The sequence below is a fragment of the Gallus gallus genome, chromosome 1 (assembly GCF_016699485.2).
Source record: "Gallus gallus isolate bGalGal1 chromosome 1, bGalGal1.mat.broiler.GRCg7b, whole genome shotgun sequence".
NCBI lineage: Eukaryota > Metazoa > Chordata > Aves > Galliformes > Phasianidae > Gallus > Gallus gallus.
The window spans coordinates 74,532,996-74,555,874 of record NC_052532.1 but is presented as its reverse complement, the minus strand read 5'-3'; the positions used below and the strand labels follow the sequence as shown (position 1 = coordinate 74,555,874).

At 40.2% G+C, this 22,879-nt stretch overlaps 1 protein-coding gene and 1 long non-coding RNA gene across 3 annotated transcripts in view; one reads left to right on the top strand and one right to left on the bottom strand.

The window, feature by feature from the left end:
- Positions 1-22,879, top strand: part of ANO2 (anoctamin 2) — a 203,288-nt gene that overhangs the window by 86,501 nt on the left and 93,908 nt on the right. The window contains exons 11-13 of the mRNA XM_046909597.1: positions 581-715; positions 4,605-4,765; positions 12,967-13,049. Of these exons, the coding sequence (XP_046765553.1) occupies positions 581-715; positions 4,605-4,765; positions 12,967-13,049 (379 nt within the window). The remainder of the gene's footprint in view (positions 1-580; positions 716-4,604; positions 4,766-12,966; positions 13,050-22,879) is intronic.
- On the bottom strand, positions 1,188-11,119 carry LOC124417639. 2 transcript variants are annotated; one of them, XR_006933066.1, is made up of 5 exons: positions 11,050-11,102; positions 7,707-7,969; positions 3,300-5,422; positions 2,655-2,750; positions 1,188-2,124 (listed from the first exon to the last, which is right to left on the bottom strand). It is a non-coding gene; the product is annotated as an uncharacterized LOC124417639 (long non-coding RNA). The 2 variants fall into 2 exon arrangements; XR_006933067.1 differs by lacking the exon at positions 7,707-7,969 and having other exon boundaries at positions 11,050-11,119.

Sequence of the window (22,879 nt, the reverse complement as noted above, 5' to 3'; positions counted from 1 at the left end):
GTAAAAAAAATATTTATTCTTTCTAAAAGGAAAATACTAGATATGCAAGTAAATCTTCCTGTTTTAATCAAAATTCAAGTTTATTACTCTATAAAGATATCAGAGGATGTTGTCAGTATGTTCCTACAGATCTTATTTCCACATTAGTCTCCAAATGAATCCAGGAGGATTTATAGAAGCAAAGAATGATGGCTCACCTGGATGTGCTTTTTGGAGAACTGAATCCTTTCCAACATTTTCTGCCAAACATTTGGGTGAAATACTGTTATTTTTGATGGAAGTGAGGAGTATTTCACTGACATCAGTTCAAAGACGTAAGAGGTAGTTTTTTTCTGAGCAGATCTTGAGTACACATTATACTGAAACAGGATTCTCTTTAACTTCTCAGTGCAAAGTGCTTCAAACTACTCAAATCATCCACTTCATTTGGTGGTACTAACTTCAAGATACTCCGAGTTTTCATTTGTGTCTTTGACAGTTATTATTTTAAATTTAGAAGATTGTTAAGAAACTGAAATAGATTTCAAAAATGATACCCTTGGCATATGTTTTTTTGTTCTTTTGCTTGTTTCTCTTTCAGGAAGTATTTTGGAGAAAAAATAGGACTTTATTTTGCATGGCTGGGCTTATATACAGAATTCCTCATTCCATCTTCAGTTGTTGGGATTATTGTATTTCTTTATGGATGTATAACAATTGAGAGCGACATTCCTAGGTAAGCTTCTCTATAAAGAGATTTTGTTACTTGAAAGTTGTGACTGCACTTTTTTTCTATTGTAAACCTTAGTGAGAAGCGTTGCTTTGAACAAGCCTGAAGTATAGTGATGCAGCATTAACAACACTTTGGCACTGGAAATGCACATCCATTGAGTAAATGAGACATCTGAATGACTAACATTCATTTGTCTGTTCAGTATTGCAGATTCTGATGTAAAAATGTTTAGTAAGTCCACAGCATTGTTATAAGAAGCATGGATCAAAGTATCAGACTACTTGTAAGTTCTTTTTTATGCCATCCAATTGTTTTCTATGAATCCATATTTATGTACTGCTGGGAAAGTTCAGAACTCACAGAAGGTAGTGGAAATACCATGTCTTGGACAGCTTTGTTCATCTTAGTAAAATCAAGTTATTTGCACAAGTAAGATAAATGTTATTTAACAGATTAGATATCCACAGAATTTATCTTGACAATTAGAAAGTTTATTGTTGCGCTCTTTGTCCAGATACAACACTGCAAGGTGATGGAAAGAGTAATAAGATGGCAGAGCAGCAAAGTCTTAGGCTACAGCAAGTGAGGATCTGCTTAGATATGATAGAATTAGGTGCAGAAATAACAGAAAGAAAGTCCTCGCCTTCAGAAGGCCTGTAAGATCCCCAGATAAGCATTGATCTCCAGAGAGATACCCTTGCCTCAACCACCAACCCTTAAAAGGATCCTGGATCCTGGCCCCACCCGTTCCAGTCACTCAGGCACATAACTTGCAACTAAGCTCGCCTGGGTTGGCCCTATTTTCCTACCTGGTGCTCAATCATTGGTTCAAGCCATGATGTAGCATTTCCACTACAAATACGTAATAAAAGTCATTCTACTCAAAATTGGTGTGGCTTAACCTTGATTACTGCATGCAGTTTTGGGCACCATAATACAAGAAAGACATTAAACTACTAGAGAGTGTCTAAAGGAGGGGTACAAGAGTCTAGAGAGCAAGACATATGAGAAGGGATGAGGTCCATTAGCTTGGTCAACCTAGAGAAGATGAGATGTTAAAGGGAGGCCTCATGGCTGTCTACAGCTTCCTCATGGGAGGAGAGGGGTGACAGACGCTGGTATCTTCTGTCTGGTGACAGCAACAGGATGTGGAGTTTTCTTGGGAGGAAAATGTTGGGTATTAGAAAAAGGTTCTTCACTGAGAGTGTGGTCAGGCACTGGTAGAGGCTCTCCAGGACAGTGGTCATGGCATCAACCCTGTTGAAGTTCAAGAAGCTTTTAAACCACCCTCTCAGACATCAAGTTTCAGTTCTGGGTGGTCCTGTGCAGGGACTGGGAGTCGGACTCAACAATCCTTTGATTACCTTCAGCCCGGTAATTTTATGATTCTATGAAAATTGATGCAGCAAAGTCTGTTTCACAGAGAGGAAAAAAAAAAAAAAACATCTAGGACTGACTCTTGGTAGAGACAGCATACTGGCTTAATAGAGCTGTTGGTCTCATTTATTGTGGTAGTTCTTGCATTCATTCAAATGAATTGGCAACTTTAATAGCAAATCACTCTGCAGTAGAACATTACTGCTGATAGGTAATGGATGAATCTAAGTTAGATTGCATTTTCTTGTTCTAAATAAATAATGATGAGCTGTGCTTGTCTGTGGGAAGGCTTGTGGTAGCATTAAAAATGAAATGAGATTTATCTCGAAGATATATCTTCAGTACCCTCTACTGCCTTTAAAAATAGAGCAGGATTTTAATTATATGATAACTGCTAATAGCTGTATGCCATTCAAATTTTATAATAGAAAACATACTGATACTACAGTTTGAGTAGCTCTTTTTCATTTGAAGTAATAGAAAAAGTACTATCTAATGGCGGTCGATTTAGAAGCAGCTATTATCACAACATACCAGCTATCGATGAAAACGCTGCAAGTTTTACCTTAGGTCACAGTCTTGGGTAAGGACACATGAGGTTTTCAGGAGTCAATTCATTTGAATGAGAGTCTGCAGGAATGAAGTTCTTTCACATATAAACCTTATGAAAAAATTGAAAGCATATTTATTCAGGATTGTCAAGTAAGGTTTGGTGTATTAAAGAAATAGTCATAATGATTTTTAAATTATTTGTAGACACTGAGGAAATGCAGAGTAAATAAGGCTAGAAATTAAAATGACTTTAAAGAAAAGATTTTTCTATTTGTTAGTCTCTTATTTTATGTTTTCTGGAGGGTAGCTGAACAAATGTTGTAAAGGAGGGAAAGGAAATATGGCTTAGCAAATGAATAAATAGGGTAGAAATTAAATACTTAAGTTTTTACAAGTATCAACAGTTTATGGGCTGCTTCAGCCCAGTTCCGTGACTAGTGGTGCGGAGGGATTTCACAAAACCCTCACCTCTAGAAAAGGGAAACAGGGGACCCCAAAATAATTAAAAACAGCGGCAACAATTTGAGGAGAAACAAACTAATTTACTAAATACAGTATTGGAATGCAAGATAACACACTATAATACAATATAATTAGAATTGAAGCTAATAAATCAAATGCAATGACAGAAGGAGTATCTGAAAGCTGTAGGCCTTACAGTAGTGCTGAGGAGATGCGTGCGGTCGGGGCGAGAGTCGGGGGAAGAAAGGGACATCAGGTGACTTTGCCAGATTTTATATCTCCTGTGTGACCACAAAGCCCTCTGGGGAATGTAGTTCTCTTCCGGACAGCTGCCCGGAACCGGAGCATTAACACTTTAACTCCCAGTGCACTACATGATGTTATGATGTGGAATACCAGTAACCCAAAATCATAAAACCATGACAACAAGATTTACAGCTTTTATTTATTTATTTAAGTTTGAAAATTAGATTTGCACTCTATGCTAGAAAAGCAAGCTATTTTTGCTATTCAGCCATAGAGCCCTGTAACTGTGGGGAAATTGTGTTGAGAATCCTGAAAAGTGAAGGAACTTCATTTTCTGAAACCACTGTGGACACAGTATCTGAATACCCTTAAAATGTATTCGTTTAGGTGCACTTTAAGAACTTAGCCAAAACCTTATGGTAAATGGTAGTACAGACCAGAATTTGTGTTAAGTCTTATCTTAGGTGAACACCCACTGTTTTTATAAATATCCTTCAAGATAAAATTCAGAATGGAGACAAATTTCAAAGCAAATGGGAAATATAACATCTTTCCTAAAAATGAGACACTTGGACAGTGTACAATGCCTGTGTGTCACTTCTACAACAACCTAGTGTATCTTTCTTGCAAATGATATTGTAGATGTAATCTATGTCCATGACGGAGAATAACTAAAATGCCTGCATGTTGGATTTGGCTTTTATGTAGAATCATGTGGCCAGTAATATGCACAAAAATACACAAATTAATATGATATTTGATGTGGATTTTTATGCTGTCATATAAAAATTTGTTTTGTCAGGGGCAAATGAGATAAGAACCCATAGAATTTCCATTCCAGCCACTACAAAATTCTTTTTCTTTAATTTAAATCTGATCTATATAAAATCATGTAGCTGAATGCAGAGATGGCAAATTCCATTTTGATTGTGTTTTAATTATTTTCTTCTGCTATTGTTAATCCCAATCTTTAGTGCAGTCTTCACAAAATCACTAATAAAGTATATACTGATTTATTAGATTGGACACTGTTTTTAATTTCTTGCTGGTAAGGTGTTTATCAGTACTTTAATGTTACAGAGGTTGGCAGTGTGCTGTTAAGAGACACAGAGCTGATGGGCTTTTCCTCCCGAGTACTGTAAGCCACATACTGAAAATATCTTGTAATAGCTATGAATTGCTTCTTGATATCAGTATTGTACAACCTTTTTCAGAGTAGTAATACTCTAAGAACTCATGCACTTATCATTCACAGTAAGGAAATGTGTGACCAGCGTAATAGCTTCACCATGTGCCCTCTCTGTGACAAGTTCTGTGATTACTGGAACCTCAGCTCTGCATGTTCTACAGCTCGAGCTAGCCACTTATTTGACAACCCTGCCACAGTCTTCTTCTCCATCTTTATGGCCCTCTGGGGTGAGTATGATTTCCAAAGCTTAATTGTTGGACTCTGTCTCACTCCAATTTATAAGAGGGAGAGGAGGTTCTTTTAATATATGTATTCCTGATGGCAAGATTAAGACACAATGGGTCAAGTGGTAGCCCGACCAGTTTATTACAAATCCTAGTTGCTTAGGGATATGGGGAAGGGAAGACAGGTGATAGAAAAGGGGAAATAAAAGCAAGGAGTCGGTGTAGAAAGCAACAGTGATAGTAATCACCGCGGGTCCAGCATGGTCTGCAGTGTGTTTGTCGATCTCAGGAACTCAACCAGTCACTGTGGGGGATGGGAAAAAGCCAGGTTTGCAGCAAACAGGCCCTGGGGGTTTCTTCCAAAGAGGATTTTTTCCTTCGGGGAATTCTTGCATCAAAACTTTCTTTGGGAGTTCTTCTCCAAAGTCCTTAGTTTAGTGAGGACCTTTTATCCCCATTTCTCTGTTTTTTTTTTCTTCTTTTCTCTGTTAGTGTGACATACCTGGTCCAACAGGTGAGCCAGCAGGGAGTGGTGCCTTCATTGCCATGCACAAGCAGTATTGTCTTTTGCAGTGATCAGCCCCTCCAAGCGTGCTTGCTTCTGTTTATCTTTACAGTCATAAGCAGAAGTACTGTGGCAGACTGCGCTGGACAAGGGACCTAAAGCAAAAGGCCAACCAAAAAAACTTTTTTTAGGACTTTTTTGAAGCTAGCAAAAGCACTGTACCGGTGCTGGGGGGTTGGCAGCTTGTGGGCGAGCTGCTGAGCCAGCAAAGGTGGAGCTGGCACTGCCTACTCTTATCTCGTGAGCTTGACCTTGACCTTGACCTTTTGCTGTGCAGCTAGAAGCATTCTTCAGTAGGGCTGAAGCTAGCTTCCACCCCCTTAACGCACTAGGTGAGAAAAGGGTGAGAAAAGGGTTTTACTTTCCACTGCTAACAGGAAGGGAGGTCAGTGTGTGAGCACAGCCCACACTGCCCATACGATACTGTAGCAGCAGGTGTGGGTGGTGGGTCTTGTGGCAGGACACGTGAGTGTTTCTTTTCTTTTGTCTTTGCTCAGAAGACCAGCTCTTCTGAGCAAAGACCACCAGTTTGAACATGGTCTCTACCAGGCAGCGAGCTTGCACCAAGAAGACTGGCGACCCAGACAGAGTGCCTGCCCAGAAATTTGGCCGTGCAGGTCTCTGGCTGCAGGGAGTGCCAGAGCCTGCTGCTGCCGAGGGAGGATGGGAAGGATGCCACCTGTGTGAGGTGCGAGCAGGTAGATTAACTGCTCAGCCTGGTGGTGGAGCTCAGGGAGGAGGTGGAGAGATTAAGAACTATCAGAGAGTGTGAGTGGGAGATTGACTGTTGGAGTGACTCTGAGAGAAAGATGTAGAGATTGCACCGTAGTGGACCCTCTCCCTTGCTGCAGCCGAGCACAGAGAGCTGACTAGAGAGGAGAGGAGGAACGGCAGCAGGTCCCAGCTCAGAGACGCAGGCGACCCCCACCCCGACCTACCTCAGTTCCCCAGGTGTCTCTATAGGTTTGATAGGTAATAGGTTTGATGCCCTGAAACTGGAGGGAGAGGTGAGTGAGGATGAGGTGGGAAGACTGCCTCCAAGTGTGACTAAGGTGAGGAGGTCAGCTCCATGCTTAAAGACTGCCTCCTCCAGAAAAGAAAGGAGGGTGATAGTCATAGGTGACTCCCTCCTGAGAGGAACAGAGGGCCCAATATGTCGGCCTGACCCTACCCGTAGGGAGGAGTGCTGCCTCCCTAGGGTCTAGGTGAGGGATATTTCTAGAAAACTTCTTGGTCTCATCTGCCCCTCTGCTTACTATCCATTTTTGATAGTTCAGGCCGGCAGCGATGAGGTTGCTGACAGAAGCCTGAGGGCTATTTAAATGATTTTAGGGGACTGGGAAGGTTAGTTGACAATGCAGGCATACAAGTAGTATTTGCAGGTATTCCTACAGTGGCAGGGAAAGACAATGCAATGATCAGGAAAACCCATTGCATAAACACATGGCTGAGAGGCTGGTGCAAACACAAGAATCTCAGGTTCTTTGATCATGGGACTGTCTACTCGACACCTGGCCTGAGGTCTGTAGATGGGTATCACCTGTCTCAAAGGGGGAAACAGATCCTTGCCCAGGCGCTGGCGGGACTTGTAGAGAGGTCTTTAAACTAGATATGAAGGGGGAAAGGGGATAAAACCAGGCCTGCTAGAGATGAGCCTGGGGGAGCGATAATGGGATTAGGGGAGAGGTGAGAGGCCCAGCTAAAGTGTGTCTATACCAATGCATGCAGCATGGGCAACAAACAAGAAGAGTTGGAGGCCCTTGTGCGGCAGGCAAGCTATGACCTAGTTGCCATTATGGAAACCTGGTGGGACCGCTCCCATGACTGGAGTGCTGCAATAGATGGCTACAAACTCTTCAGGAAGGATAGGCAAGGAAGGAGGGGCGGTGGCGTGGCTCTCTATGTTAAAGAGTGCTTTGAAGTTACTGAGCTTATGACTGGGGATGATAAGGTTGAATCCCTATGGGTAAAGATCAGGGGAAGAGCTGACAAGGCAGACATCCTGGTGGGTGTCTGTTACAGACCGCCAAACCAGGATGAAGAGACAGATGAGGTGTTCTACGAGCAGCTGGCGGAAGCTGCACGATCGCCGGCCCTTGTCCTCATGGGGGACTTCAACTTCCCCGACATATGCTGGGAATACAACTTATTGCAGAAGAAGCAGTCTAGGAGGTTTCTGGAATGTATGGAGGACAACTTATTGATGCAGCTGGTAAGAGAACCTACGAGAGGAGCTGTCCCATTAGACCTGCTGTTCACAAACAGAGAAGGTCTGGTGGGAGATGTGGAGGTTGGTGGCTGTCTTGGACAGAGTGACCACAACATGGTAGAGTTCTCGATTCTTGGTGGAGTCAGGAGGGGGAACAGCAAAACTGCTACCTTGGACTTCCGGAGGGCAGACTTTGAATTGTTCAGGAGACTAGTAGGGGGAGTCCCCTGGGGTCCAGTCTTAGAGGTATAGGGGTACAAGATGGCTGGTTGCTCTTCAAGAAGGAAGTCTTAAAGGTGCAGGAGCAGGCTGTCCCGCTGAGCCGTAAAATGAGCCAGCACGGAAGAAGCCTGACGTGGATGAATAGGGAACTATTCTTGAGGCTCCAGGAGAAAAAGAGAATCTACTTCCTGTGGAAGAAGGGATGGGCAACCTGGAAAGAATACAAAGAAGTTGTTAAGGTGTGCAGGGAGAAAATCAGAAAGGCAAAAGCCCAGCTTGAACTCAACCTGGCTGCTGGGGTTAAAGGGAACAAGAAACTCTTTTACAAGTATATCAACAGTAAGAGGAGGCCCAGGGAAAATCTCCATTCTTTACTGGATGAGGCTGGGAATGTGACCACTGAGGATAAGAAAAAGGCAGAGGTTCTGAATGCCTTCTTTACGTCTGTTTTTAAAAGACTAGATATCCTCAGGTTTCTCCACTCTCTGACCTGGCAGTCTTGGCTGGGGAGCAGACTAAACCCCCCACAATTCAGGAGGAAACAGTCAGAGACCTGCTACTCCAACTGGACTGCCACAAGTCCATGGGACTGGATGAGATTCACCCGAGTGCTGAGGGAACTGGTGGAGGTGATAGCTGAGCCACTTTCCATCATCTATCAGCGCTCCTTGTTGACGGGTGAGGTCCCAGAAGACTGGAGGCTTGCCAATGTGACTCCCATCTATAAGAAGGGCTGCAGGAAGGATCCAGGGAACTAAAGGCCTGTTAGCCTAACCTCAGTGCCGGGGAAGATTATGGAGCAGATTGTCTTGAGGGAGATCACGCAGCATGTGCAGGACAACCGGGGGATCAGGCCTAGCCAGCATAGGTTCACGAAGGGCAGGTCCTGCTTGACCAACCTGATCTCCTTCTATGATCTAGTGACCCATCTGGTGGATGAGGGAAAGGCTGTTGATGTGGTCTACCTAGACTTCAGCAAAGCCTTTGACACTGTCTCCCACAGTATTCTCGTGTAGAAGCTGGCAGTCCGTGGCTTGGACACATACACTCTTGGCTGGGTAAGGAACTGGCTGGAGGGCTGGGCCCAGAGAGTGGTGTTGCATGGAGTTAAATCCTGCTGGCAACTGGTCACGAGTGGTGTTCCCCAGGTGTCGGTGCTGGAGCCTGTCCTGTTTAATATCTTTATTGATGACCTGGATGAGGGCATTGAGTGCACCCTCAGTAAGTTTGCAGATGACACCAAACTGACCGGAAGTGTTGATCTGCCTGAGGGTAGCCTACAGAGGGATCTGGATAGGTTGGATAGCTGGGCTGAAGCCAATGGGATGAGGTTCAACAAGACCAAATGCCAGGTCCTGCACTTTGGCCGCAATAACCCCAGGCAACGCTATAGGCTTGGGGCAGAGTGGCTGGAAGACTGTGTAGAGGAAATAGACCTGGGGGTATTGATTGATGCTAGACTGAACATGAGCCAGCAGTGTGCCCAGGTGGCCAAGAAGGCCAATGGCATCCCGGCTTGTATCAGAAATAGTGTGGTCAGCAGGAACAGGGAAGTAATTGTCCCCCTGTACTCAGCACTGGTGAGGCTGCACCTCAAGTACTGTGTCCAGTTTTGGGCCCCTCACTGTAAGAAAGACATCGAGGCACTGGAGTGTGTCCAGAGGAGGGCAACAAAGCTGGTGAGGGGTCTGGAGCACAGGCCTTATGAGGAGCGGCTGAAGGAGCTGGGATTGTTCAGTCTAGAGAAGAAAAGGCTCAGGGGAGACCTTATTGCTCTCTATAACTACCTGAAGGGAGGTTGTAGTGAGCTGGCGATCAGCCTCTTCTCTCGTGTGACTAGTGATAGGACTAGAGGGAATGGCTTCAAGCTGCGCCAGGGAAGGTTCAGGCTGGACGTTAGGAATACTACTTCTCTGAAAGTGATTCTATGATTCTATGGTGACACCCACCACTTACCTCCCTAGATAATTCACAGTTGTCAGTCTTATCATCAGAAAGGCCTCACAAACCAGTTGTTGAGATAACAAAAGAAAAACAGTTTTGTCTTTCACAGACTCTTCACTGAAATTAAAGCTGATACATGGCCGTAGAATGTAGTAGCCTTACACAGAGTAGAGTGATATTAGAGTGAGTGTAATGCATATAGCTTTCTGAAGTTGTTAAGCCTAAGAAGGCAAATAATAGAATTTCTGTGCTGAAAATGGAGAAAGAATTATTATAATGCTTTATTTAGTCAACAGAAAGGTTTGAAATGAATGAAGAGCGGTTGGGTAGTTCACGGAGGAAAACTGCATCTTTTCTCCCTCTATTTCCTTGTTTGATTTCACTTCTAATCTTTCCCATGTTTTCCCTCACTTTCTATTGAAGTGACTTGTCCTGTTAAGCTCTTCTGCGTTTAGGACTGGAGTGTATTTGGGTTTTCCTACGGAGTATGCAACTAAAAGGATTTAATTTAAGCCCTTCCACTTTCATGTGGGACAACTTAGCGATACAATTTTATCAAAGCTTTATTGGATTCTGAGAACAATGGAATTATTATTCTCATTATTTTTGTATGTATAATATATTATTTATGCAAGCTTGGTTTTCTTTAATGGCAAAAATACTCTGCCGCACTGAGAGGTCAAAACACTTCACAAATACCAATGAATGCACTGACACATTGTGAACGCACAATGAATGTATTACTGCGTCTGGCCTCACCTCAGCCACTGTGCGTACATGTGTCTCACTGCTGGCGATATGCCCTCATTCACTCTAGATCTTGTTTATTGTGAAAGTTAAAGGTGTAACTGCTACTGTAAAATGATTTTTTAATTTTCTTATTCATTTTTCACAGAAGGAAATTTTATTTCTTAATACGAAATTGAGCAAATATAATATTGCTCTATAGCTATCACTCAGCAGTGTGCTTTACTCTGCAGCTCTATTTAAATTTCACAGCTTGTTTTAGAAAAGACTGTTATCTTGGGGTTGAGCATAAACAGCTGTCACGGAGTTATCTAGATAGATCTGTGCCCGTGACAGGGGGCAGTAGGCTCGCAGGCCCCCCTGGTTTCCTGAGGAAAAAAAAACAACCAACCAACAAACAAACAAACAAAAAAACGGAGCAGCAGCAACGATCTAAGAAGGAGAACTTATTTTACTAACTACGATGTTGGAATGCAAGATGACACGATATAATACAATCTAATTGGAAGTAAGGATAATAAATCAAATGAAATGAGAGAGAGCGAAAGACCGATAGAGAGAGAGAGGGAGTGAGAGAGTTTCCAAAACTGAAAGCCCTACTTGATGAAGGCGCACGGCTTGGAAGCACACCCACTCCTCTCCCTGGAAGCAAGCGAAAGTGAAGAAGACCGCACGCAACCAGATGACGTATCTTCCGTGATGTATCTTCCTTCTCTGACCGTGAGGTCCTCTGGGATACGTAGTTCTTCTCTTTTGTCCATGATGTTATGATGTGGAATACCAATAGCAAAGTTACAAAACCATGACAACAGCATAGGGTTTTTAGGAACTTGCAGACAGAATAGACTATAATAATAACAAAATCAGAAGATTTTGTTTATCATTTCCTGAAAATCATTCAACAGAAGCTTGAGAATATGCTATCACTGCAAGAGGAATTACAAATATGATGAATTTACAGACTTGTCATGTCTTATGTTCCTACTTCAGACAGCTACCATTTTGGAGAGTAGATTGGCAGATAATGGGCCATGGTTTACCTGTTGCCATGAAGTGGGTCTGGTTTTCTGCTTGTGTAAATTAATGCAAACTTGCTAATTTCAGAAATGCTAGTACATAGTGCAGTGATTATGTCTAGACAAATTTTTGCAAAGCTAGAAGTAGAACTGGTTTTTGAAAAACTGGAAAAAATCAAGTAAGTAACAGCACCTGACAAAATATATATTTTCTTAGGCTATCTAAAACATTTTGAGTTTTCAAAACATAGTAGAAATAACTTTTGTGTATCATCTCTTCTATAAAGAGATGGAGACTAGAAACTAGATAAAGATAGAAACTTAATTGCTGAGTGCCTGGATTTACTTCGAGTATACCGACAGTCTTGTCTTTATATTTATTTCTTAAATAATTCAAGGATTCTAGTGCAGAAGTATTTGATCACAGTGAGCTGTAGGAACAGATAGTGTTCTGTAAGATTCAGATTGTTTAATAGCAGTGTAACTCTTCTCACTGTTATCATATGGCTCACACCAAGTGTAGATGCAACTGAAGGAAGATGCATCTGAATCTCCATTCTTGTGTCTTGGGGAGTTATCTACAATTTATTGAAAGTGATTTAAATACTGCTGTGATCAAACAACCTCTTTGAAGCAACTGAAAAGAGGAAAATAACTATAAGAAAACGGAAAAGAGTATCCATAGTTGTTTATTAATGTAGATTTATTTATACATATATATATTTATTTGATGTATTCTGGAATAATGTTGCTATAGTTTTCTGGATATGGGTATCCACAAGCCAACAGTAAGAAGTGCTATTTCTAATAAATCCAGAAACCCATAAATTATGATGAACTAGGCAAAGGAGTATCTAGGGGAAACAGTATTTATGAGAAGATCGAGAGACTAAATACAAGACAGCACTACATGATCTGTTATTTCAAATTAATGGAAAAGGAAAAGCAGGAGATGGAACTGCTGGTCCATGCCGTAGGGCAAAATCCTAAGGTCACGTGCTTATACAGTGCAAAACCATTCAACTATCCTTATAATGTATTTCAAATAAATTATTTTCTACACATCAATACAATAATGGGTCATAATTTACATATATGTATTAATGACTGATTTCAGGAGCAGGCTACACCTACTTTCTTCTCATGTTTCTGACTGAAAGACTGTTTGGATAATTAGAGTGTTAATATTAATATTTAGACCTAAGTTTTGTTTCTTTGTATGCTTTGTGAATCATGATAAATTAAGACAGATGATGTTCTTGGGGTAGGTATGAACAGATCAGGGTTCAATTCCAGTTCCTGACAAGAACTTTCCAGTGCCTTTGGGTAATCTGTGGAGTCTCTTTTTTGTATTTTATTTGTAAAAATAGAATTGGAATGGAGCTCTTTCTTATTTTTAAAGGGTCTAGAATAATGGATTTCAAATATGAGATGGTGCTTACAAGAAACACAAACATTCACAATAGTGAATTTATAATTTCCTTTTTTTTTTTTTTAAAAGCTACTACGTTCCTTGAGCAGTGGAAGCGTTTACAGATGAGACTGAGTTACTTCTGGGATCTGACTGGACTGGAGGAAGAAGAAGTAAGTTTCATCTCCCTGAGCTAATTCACTGTATAAGTTATTCTCAGTCTGAGGATACCTTCTCATGAATGTTCTTCTGTTCAGTGCTATAACTGTCACAGTTTTGAGTGTCAATGTGTCCTTCAGGAAATGGTCACATATGTACTAGCACTCTAATTTTAACAATCATTGTTGAAAAGGACTGCAAGATGCCAGCAGGTCATTCTTTGTTGAAAATGCCATATGCCATTGTACAGAATATGATAACAGAATGAGTTTAATACCTTGTCATATAGATGCCACTTCATTATGTGTAACAAAACTTCTCTGTGGTGTCATTTGTAACATGTTAAGAGAACATAAATAATACTTGCATCTAGGTCTGTCCTGTATCTGTGATGCAATATTTAAAAAATCCTAAGCTTCATGTAGTAGAATCATGTATGATTCTACTCACTCACAGAGCTCTTTAAAGCAAGCAGTATGTTGGATTACTTAAAAATATTTTTGAAATGCTTTGCAATAAAATGATAGGTCTCCAAACTGTACCTGAGTTGGCTGAAAAGTGAGAGATAATAGTTAATTACTATTTACAATGTCCCAAGTACATTTTTACTTTTATTCTCAGATAATGATTTATGTGTCATTGCGTATTGTCTGTTTAAATTACTGAATGTCATCAGAGGATTAATTTCAAACTCTGACTAAAAAGGGAGGAGCTGTTAGCCCTAAATATCCCTTAATATCCTCTAAATACTGTAACTATGTATTTACATTACATATGCCATACTGATAGATGCTGCCATGGCATTGGAATAGGGTCAGATACAGCATCATGCTGCTCAAAATGCAAAGTAGTTTAGAACTGCAGCAATTAGATTCTCTTTTATCATTTCTAGCAAGCTGTGTACCTACAAAGAATTTGTTGTTGATTACTCTCTTCACTGACTTAAAGAAATGGATTCAAATTCTCCTATCAGATCAAGGCAGTCGTACAACTCCCATTCCAAGAATCTGATCACATTTTGTTGTGTTCCAGCACAGTTTCTTTAATATCAGACCACATACAAAGCTAGAACAGGGCCACTTTCCAGCCATGTTTCTTAAGCTCAGCTCAAATAGAAAGTAGAGCTCAAATAAATGAGAAGAAAGCTAAGCTGTAGTCGTGAACCTCATGCTGTAGTATGGTTGTATTTTCCACTGTTGTAGAGTTCCTCAGAAAAGAATTATTGGATAAAATGAAAAAATAACATAACAGCCAGTAGACCCCAGTGTTCCTCTTCCCCTATCACTGTCCCAAAGTGCAGTCTTCAGCACCATTTTCAGCATAAGAGAGACCTCCAAAGTATTCTTTCTCTTGATTAGGCTATTACAACCTGCCCTATTTTGCCTCTGGTTTCTCAATATTTTCATTGCTGCCTATTCAATGATGAAGTGGACAAGGCTCAATATTTTCAGATTTTAAGGTGTGATATAAACTTAGTACAATAGTAATCAAAAATTATTGCTTGTCTTATGTGGAATGTCATACTATCAGCCAAGAGAACGGAAGTCTTGTACTGATTACACTGCAAACAGAGGAAGGAGTGCAAACTCTTCTTTACTCTGCAACGTGCTTGATGAACCCTGCAGATTTTACTGAATTTCAAGTGAATTCCTTGCACTACAAAATACTGAGGTTTCACTCAGTGTTTGCAAAATGCTGTGAAAGGATCTATAGATTTGTGAGCCCTGTGATGAAGAGTTCTGAAGTGTTAAAGTTATGTGTACAGGAACCATGAGATCAGCAAGAATCCTTTCTTCATGACAAATAAAGGAGTTCCAGACACATCTCAACACAGCTGAAGAATTAGGAGTGCAGAACCATAAAAAAAAAAAAGGCTGGAGAGGACTGTGAGGGGCTGTCTGTTGTGTGTGGAAGGATCAGCTCTACTTAAATCATTATAAAAAGATGTTTGTCTTATTTCTTCTTAAAGAAATCTGTAAGTGAAGATTTCACTTCCTCACTAAGCAATCTATTCTGCTACTACTGATTCTAATTCTTCTCTTACCGATAAGCTTTTCCTAATGCCTAATTTAAACCTATTTCCTTGTTCACTATCTCTTGTTCCTTCATGCAAAGATAGAGATTACCCCATCCTCAGCAATATTCAACATAATTTCATCTCTTTCCTTCTTTCTTTCTTTCCTTCTTTCTTTCTTTCCTTCTTTCTTTCTTTCTTTCTTTCTTTCTTTCTTTCTTTCTTTCTTTCTTTCTTTCTTTCTTTCTTTCTTTCTTTCTTTCTTTCTTTCTTTCTTTCTTTCTTTCTTTCCTTCTTTCCTTCTTTCCTTCTTTCCTTCTTTCCTTCTTTCCTTCTTTCCTTCTTTCTTTCCTTCTTTCTTTCCTTCTTTCTTTCCTTCTTTCTTTCCTTCTTTCTTTCCTTCTTTCTTTCTTTCTTTCTTTCTTTCTTTCTTTCTTTCTTTCTTTCTTTCTTTCTTTCTTTCTTTCTTTCTTTCTTTCTTTCTTTCAATGAAATAGCCTCTGCTTTTTCAGTCTTCTTCATTAGCTCTTATTTTCTAGATATCTTTTTGTTCTTATTCTCTTCTGGACATTTACTATCCGATCCAGATCTTTTGTGAAAAGTAATGCTCAAAACGGACATTTGAACTGATGTTTTACTTAAATGGGAAATCAGAATATCATTTTGTCATTCTCTTGGTATTAATGAAGAAATGAAGAAGTTACATCAAATTTGTTCACCTTTTATCCTTTAAATTAATGCAGATGAAGATAAATTTGTCCATAAGACAGATACTGACATTGTGTTTCATCAGTGTGCTAATCACTTCAGGCAGTGAAATGTTTACAGATGACTTGACAGATATACTGATGAAAATCATGTTGGAACATGGAAAATTGCGTCTGATCAGGTTAGACTAGAGGGAAGTAAAAGGACCCTGAGGAACACACAGGATCACTTAACAGAGCATGAAGGAAAGGGACGAGATGTTCAGGAGTTTTAACAGTTTTAAAACCAGATGGGGTTAAGTTATTTATTATTAAAAGTCTCTTGGTAAAGGGAAGTTATGGAACCAAAACATGAGGGAAGATGATCATAAGAGTTGATCAATTTAGAAGGGCATTGTGAAAATTTTACTGAAATAAATGTGTTCTGTGTAATCTTTGCTTCAGAAGAGTCATACAGGAAATTCATTTAGCAATAGCAATTTGAGGAAGCAGACTCCCTGAGGCTTATGTGCATATGTGCATCTGGCAGCTGTACAGGCTTAGAGGAATTGTGATGTTTCTACATCTCAAATCCGCATAAATAATAGATGTCATTGAGTACTAGACTGCTAAATGGGTAATTGTCTTGAAAAGCAGTTGAATGATTGATAACTAAATGGGAGAGGAAAAGAAAAAAAAAGATACAAACAAAAAGACTAGAACCATGCAAACAGATATCACATGAATCTTCAAAATACCATGAAAACATGGTATGAATATGAAAGCATGAGTGCTTTCATATTAGATGTGTATCTGTGAAACCTAGTGCAAGTTCTACATTTATTTGTTTGTTTTTTCTGTTTGTGTGATAAAGATCGTAGCTGAAGAAGATGTGTGAGAAAACTCCCTTTTATTTGCAAGAGAAAGGGTAAGGAAATACTGAGGAACTCTAATTATATGGAGAATAGAAACTACTGGCTTCCCATGAATCTTCAGAAATTGTATTTCTAGGACCCAGTATGTTCCTGCTTTTGGTTTTCTGGGTGGAGAGATTGAACCTTATTTTATCAGGACTCATCCAGAATGGAAAAGTAAATATGATAGATGAAATTTTAGAACCTGGAACAGAGGTTGGAATAACAAACGGACAGGCAGAAAAGTCCACACTAATTGAAATGCAAATGAGAGAAGGCATTATTACTCAAATAATCATGCTGTTATACTGTTTCAGTACAGGGAGAAATTTAGCTGGCTGTCTTTGTTAGAAACATATCTGGTAAGTTACAATTTTAAGATTAGAACCTCTGCTCTGTAAATTTTTTTTTTTTGGTGGTGGATTTCAAGTCCCAAGTTTCTTTTCTCTTCTTCTATTTGATGACTATTAACAGATATTTTTTGAAACCTTAAGGAAAACTTTAAGATACTCTGTGGATTATAACTGAGTTTATATAAAATAATAAGGAAGGTAGACTGGATAATAGAATTAAATATCATGCAGCCTTGTAGATATTAATTATGTTTACAGATATATCCTATTTTCTCCTCATTTTGGGTCATGGTTTAATTTGAATTTCTCTACTAAATTTTTGTAAATTCTTATGAGCTGATTGATGTGATATTTTCAGCTTGCCTTCCGCATTGCAAAGTATGGAGGCAGACTCTTTTTTAAGTTTGAACAATATCTACTAAAACAAACTGTATTAGACATCTTTTATTTGCTTTAAAAGAGGAGCGAAACAGACTCTTATGAAATAACTAATAACTAATAAAATCATTCACAATATGGGCCTCTTGGGAAAAGTGATCAGTGATGGTAAAGAAGAAATATGTAGCTACAATAATTTGCATTGCCTCAAATCTATCCCTTTCATCTTCACTACTTCTCAGGGTTTTTTTTTTTTTTTTTGTTTGTTTTTGTAGTGATAAGATTATGTTTTGGGTTACTTTCCTCATGTGTTATCTAACACTTTTTCTCATACCTATTCTTATTTTCCCACTAGGATCATGCTTCCAAATACTTTTTTATCTATTTGTGTTGTTTTATTATCTATCTTTGGAATTCATCTCTTCTCCCAGTGAATTTTCTGTCATTTTCATTAAATTTCTGTTAACACTGATTATTTAATGATACTAAGATAACCACATTAGCCCTGATCTTCTGGTCAAGTCTCTTCACCATTAGATTTAATAGGGTTATGTTTAGGAGCATAAGAGTTTTAGCAGAAAAACTAGGGAAGTAATGTTGAAAAACAAATGTTATCCCTCAGAAATTAGGGGAAAGTATTTAGTACCATCTGTTTCTCCATTAGAAAAATCCACATGAAGGCACACTTTAAACATGTTTTAATTTGTAAACAGGAAGAAATAAAGCAGGTGATAACTCCATTGCTTGCCAAGGAGTCAGTTAAGATACCTTAATTTTTTTTTTTTCATTCCAACACTGTTGATACAGAGAAGTATGACAATATTGTGGAGATGTAGTTCATTTTATTACTCTTCTACTAGACCTGTAAGCAAGCTATCATTTCCTTTCTTTTATTCCTTTTATGTTATAATGACCTCCTGTATCCTTTTCAGAACTGACTCAAAACCCTTAAAACCTTTTGCTTCCTTATAGGTAGTCTTAATTCATTAGGATGTTTCCATGGGCCACTCAGGATGGCATAATTCCTTTCCTCATTCAATTCTCTGAGCTTACAAAAGAGGCTAACATCTCCACCCTTCTCTGTGTAAGTGCAGAAATAGGTAGTTACTTTGAGTGGGAGCAGCAACTGGAATGAGGTTGGAAGACCTGAAGTTGTTGTTGATCAGGGCATGGTCATTGCATGGATGATGGGAAATAAGAGATACTGCAAGAGGAAAGGGGTGATGAGGAGGAAAATCTTCCTTTCCAACAATTCTGTCTTGGCCTACTGCATATTCTATCCAACACTCAAAACTTTTAAGGAACAGGGACCATTTCTGTACCCTTCCTTCCTTCTCTTTCCCAGTGACACGGAAGATCCAGGTAGTTTAGCAGAGTTTGTCGGCAGTGTTTCTTGTAGAGCAGATAAGGTTAGAGGTAGCTGGCTTTGTGGAAGAAGAATATGGAATGATGGGAGAGAATCCTGTACTGCCAGGGAATATGTAATCTGAGGGAGACAGGCCTGAGGAGTGAGAGAGTGGACCTTCTCCATTTTTAGAGTCTCACAAGTCCTGCCTGCACTTTTCAGTTCCCACAATGAAACAGTACTCTCTCTCCCAGAACTATCTGCATTCAAGGTCTCTTAGGCACCATTTGTAGTTCTTTTTTTTCTTAGTCCCATTATTCCTCCTCTCTGTCCTCCTCTGTTGCACCTAACAAGGTCAATTTTCCTGTATACTAAGGAAGGGCTTATTTACTGTTAAGTAAATTAGCCTCACTGGCAGCTTGCAAGATTAATCTTTGGCAGTTTGCAAGGTTAACCTACTGATGTTAACAGGGCAACAAGTCTAGTCCTGCCTCAATATAGTGCTGAGGTTCCTGATACTTGTATTTGATACTTGTATTTGAATGGAGGCTGCTATTCTTTAACACCAAATGAATATGCAAATCATGTGGAAATTTATGAAGAAACTCTTGTCTTTTATTGTTATTTATCTTATGATTTTTATTTCCATAAAGTCACAGAAAGAATAAGCCAGACAAAAATAAGGAAGTAAGGAGAAATAGCTCTTCTCTCAATCTGCACAAAGTACTAAACTCAGTGGAAGTTATTTGTGGAAGTACTAATGAAGTTGAGAAAGGATTTTAAAACTTTGTGATATTGTTTAATGACAGCCAAAATTGCTAATTTCTTATATGTTTAAAATTTATGTAGAGTTTCAAAACCCATGTTTTGGATGTCAGAATTGGTTCATATTATTTAGTTTTGCTTTAGGCTTTTTTTAAAAAATTGTTCATTCTCCTTCATTTTCACATGCATATGGGCACTTGTGAGTGGTGCAGTGTCATTGCAAACTCAACAAAAATTCGCACACACTACAACTATATCAAATATGTGATTGTGTGGTGTATTTTCTTTATTGATGAAAGTTCCAAATGACCTTGCTTTATTCATTATTTTCAACAATATATACTGTGTCTTTTTTATTAGATTCATCCACAACTCTCTGGGTCAGAGCTATGAAAATAGTTAACACTTAGAAAATATAAAAGAAGAAAATATAAAGAAAATAAAAGAAGAAAATATAAAAGCTTTTTCTAAACCCACATTTTGACTTCAAGCCAGTAAAACAGCACTGGCTTTTTAGATCTCTCCTTCCTGCTTCCATTCTACGTAGATTGCTCTAAAAGTAATACCTCCTATTTATTTCCATGGAAACTAGAACGGGTACAAAGAACACAATAACACTGTTTGATAGAGCAAATTCTGAGCTACTATTTTTCAAAGAATTCACAGTGCAGTGGAATTGCAGGTCACAGCCTGAACCTGAGTGACTGGAGCAGGGGAGCCTACATCCACCCCCTCTCTCTCTCCATTCTGTGCGTGCTTCCGGAAGCATATATGTAGAATCATAGAATCACAGAATCATGGAATTGTTCAGGTTGGAAAAGACCTTAAAGATCATTAAGTCCAACCGCAGCCTAACCATACTACCCTAACTCTAACAGCCCTCTGCTAAATCATGTCCCTGAGCACCACATCCAAACAGTTTTTAAACACATTCAGGGGTGGTGACTCAACCACCTCCCGGGGAGCATATTCCAGAGCTTAGTAACCCTTTCTGTAAATAAGCTTTCCTGATATCCAGTCTAAACTTACCCTGGTACAACTTGAGGCCATTTCTCCTTGTCCTGTCACCTGTCACCAGTGAGAAGAGGTCAATCCTGCTCCCACTGTAAGCACCTTTCCGATATTGAAAGAGAGCAATAATGTCTCCCCTCAGCCTTGTCTTCCCCATACTAAGCAGCCCTAATTCCTTCAGCTGCTCCTCTTAAGGCATATTCTCCAAGCCCTTCACAAGCCTTGTTGCCCTTATTTGGACCTGTGCCAGCATCTCAATGTCCCTTCTGTACTAAGATGCCCAAAACTGAACACAGTACTCGAGATGATGCCTCACCAATACTGACTACAGGGGCAAGATTACTTCCCTAGACCTGCCCACCACGCCATTCCTGATACAAGCTGCGATGCCATTGGCCTTCTTGGCCACTTGGGCACACTGCTGGCTCTTATTGAGCTGACTGTCCATTAGTACACCAAGGTCCCTTTCCATCAGCCAGCTTTCTAGCCACTCCTCCCCAAGTTTGCAGGGTTGCCTGGGGTTGTGACCAAAATGCAAGACTTGACACTTGACTCTACTGAAACTCATACAGTTTGCCTGGCCCAACTGGATTTAACTCCACTGACCACAACTCTTTGGGCCCAGCCATCCAGCCAGTGTTTCACCCGGCGGAGCATATGCCCATCCAAACCATGGGCAGCCAGCTTCTCCACGAGGATGTTGTAGGGGACAGTGTCAAAGGCTTTACTGAAGTCCAGGTAGGCCACATCTTTCATCCACTAAGTGGGTCACCTTGTCATAAAACGAAATCAGGTTTGTCAAACAGGATCTACCATTCACAAGCCCATGCTGACTGGGCCTGATCTCCTGGCTGACCATTTGTCCATGATGGTTCCTGAGATTATCCGTTCCATAACCTTCCCTGGCACCGAGGTGAGACTGATAGGTCTGTAGCTACCAGGATCATCTTTCTCGCCCTTTTTGAAGATGGGTGTCACACTTGCCAGTCTCTAGTCCACTGGGACATTCCTGGTTAGCCAGGACTGCTGAAGGATGATGGAGAGTGGCTTGGCAACCACATCTGCCAACTCCCTCAGCACTCTAGGGTGCAATCCACCTGGTCTTATGGACTTGTGAGCATACAACTTTCAGAGAAGGTCCAAAACCATCTAATCATGGATTACGCAGGGCCTATTCTGTTCCCCATCCACCTACCAGCACAAGGGGCTGTGTGCCTGGAAGGAACTAGTCTTAATACTAAAGACTGAGGTAAAGAATGCATTAAGTACCTCAGCCTTATCCTGATCCTTGGTTACCATGTTGCCCTCAGTGTCCAACAAGGGATGGAAATTCTTCTTAGCCCTCCTCTTACTGTTGATAATGTATTGTATGTACTCAGAGCCTGAGTGGTTTGCCCCTTCCCCTCCCCCTCTGGAATGCCAGAGTTCGCACCCAGGAGAGCTGCATTCCTGGGCTCACCCTTTTTCTGAACTGTTCTTGGGAGGGGTGAGTAAATCCCTCTGTCTTTTATCATCTTGTTCTATAGTGCCTATATCTCAAATAAAGGCTCTGCCATCACCTTTGCTTGTTTTACACACCACCATTAGCTATGCATTTTGCCAGTGATAAAGAAGAGCCTCCATGCTGTGCTTGTAAAAATCTGCACCAGTGGAGGTGACCCACTGTCTCTGTTGCTACTACTGAAAAGCACCATCCACCACCTCACTGTGATAACATCCCCTGTTTGGTCTCCATAAACATTCAGCAAATGTCAATGCATGTCAATGGGTACAATTTTTTCCACATGGAGGAATTCAGTTGCACACTTTTGCTTCATATGCACTTCCATATCAGATGCTATTTTGCTAGACCTTCTCTTTGCTACCATCTCTTGCATGGCAAAAAAATGCAACAGAATATTGTTTGGAAAGTTTAACCTCTACCACCACCATCTGCCTCTGATGTTCTGGGCCAATAAAGTAGGAAGCATTACTTTTGCAGCTGTCGCAGCTTGAAGTTAATCATGCAACAGCCCTCCCTCCCCTTGGAAGAAAGTGGAGGGAGGGGATTGAGATAGGAGATTGAGATTACCTGATTGAGATAGGAGATACTAATTTATTAAAAGGAATGTGAGATAATACCGAATAATTAAGAGTAATAAATGGAGGAGAGAGAGAAAATCAATCCAAATATTTATCAGCAGGCTCTCCACCACTCACCCCCAGGAAGGAGACCAGAGAGCACTTTCCCTGTCACTCAGAATCAGAAATCTTATGAAGGCTCCTGGAAAAAGCAGTATATTCTAGTATATCTTCCCTTTGGAGAGTCAGATACATCTTCCCTTTGGAAACTCAGAACTCACGTGAGACTGATAGAAATAAGCAAGAAACGCAGCTCC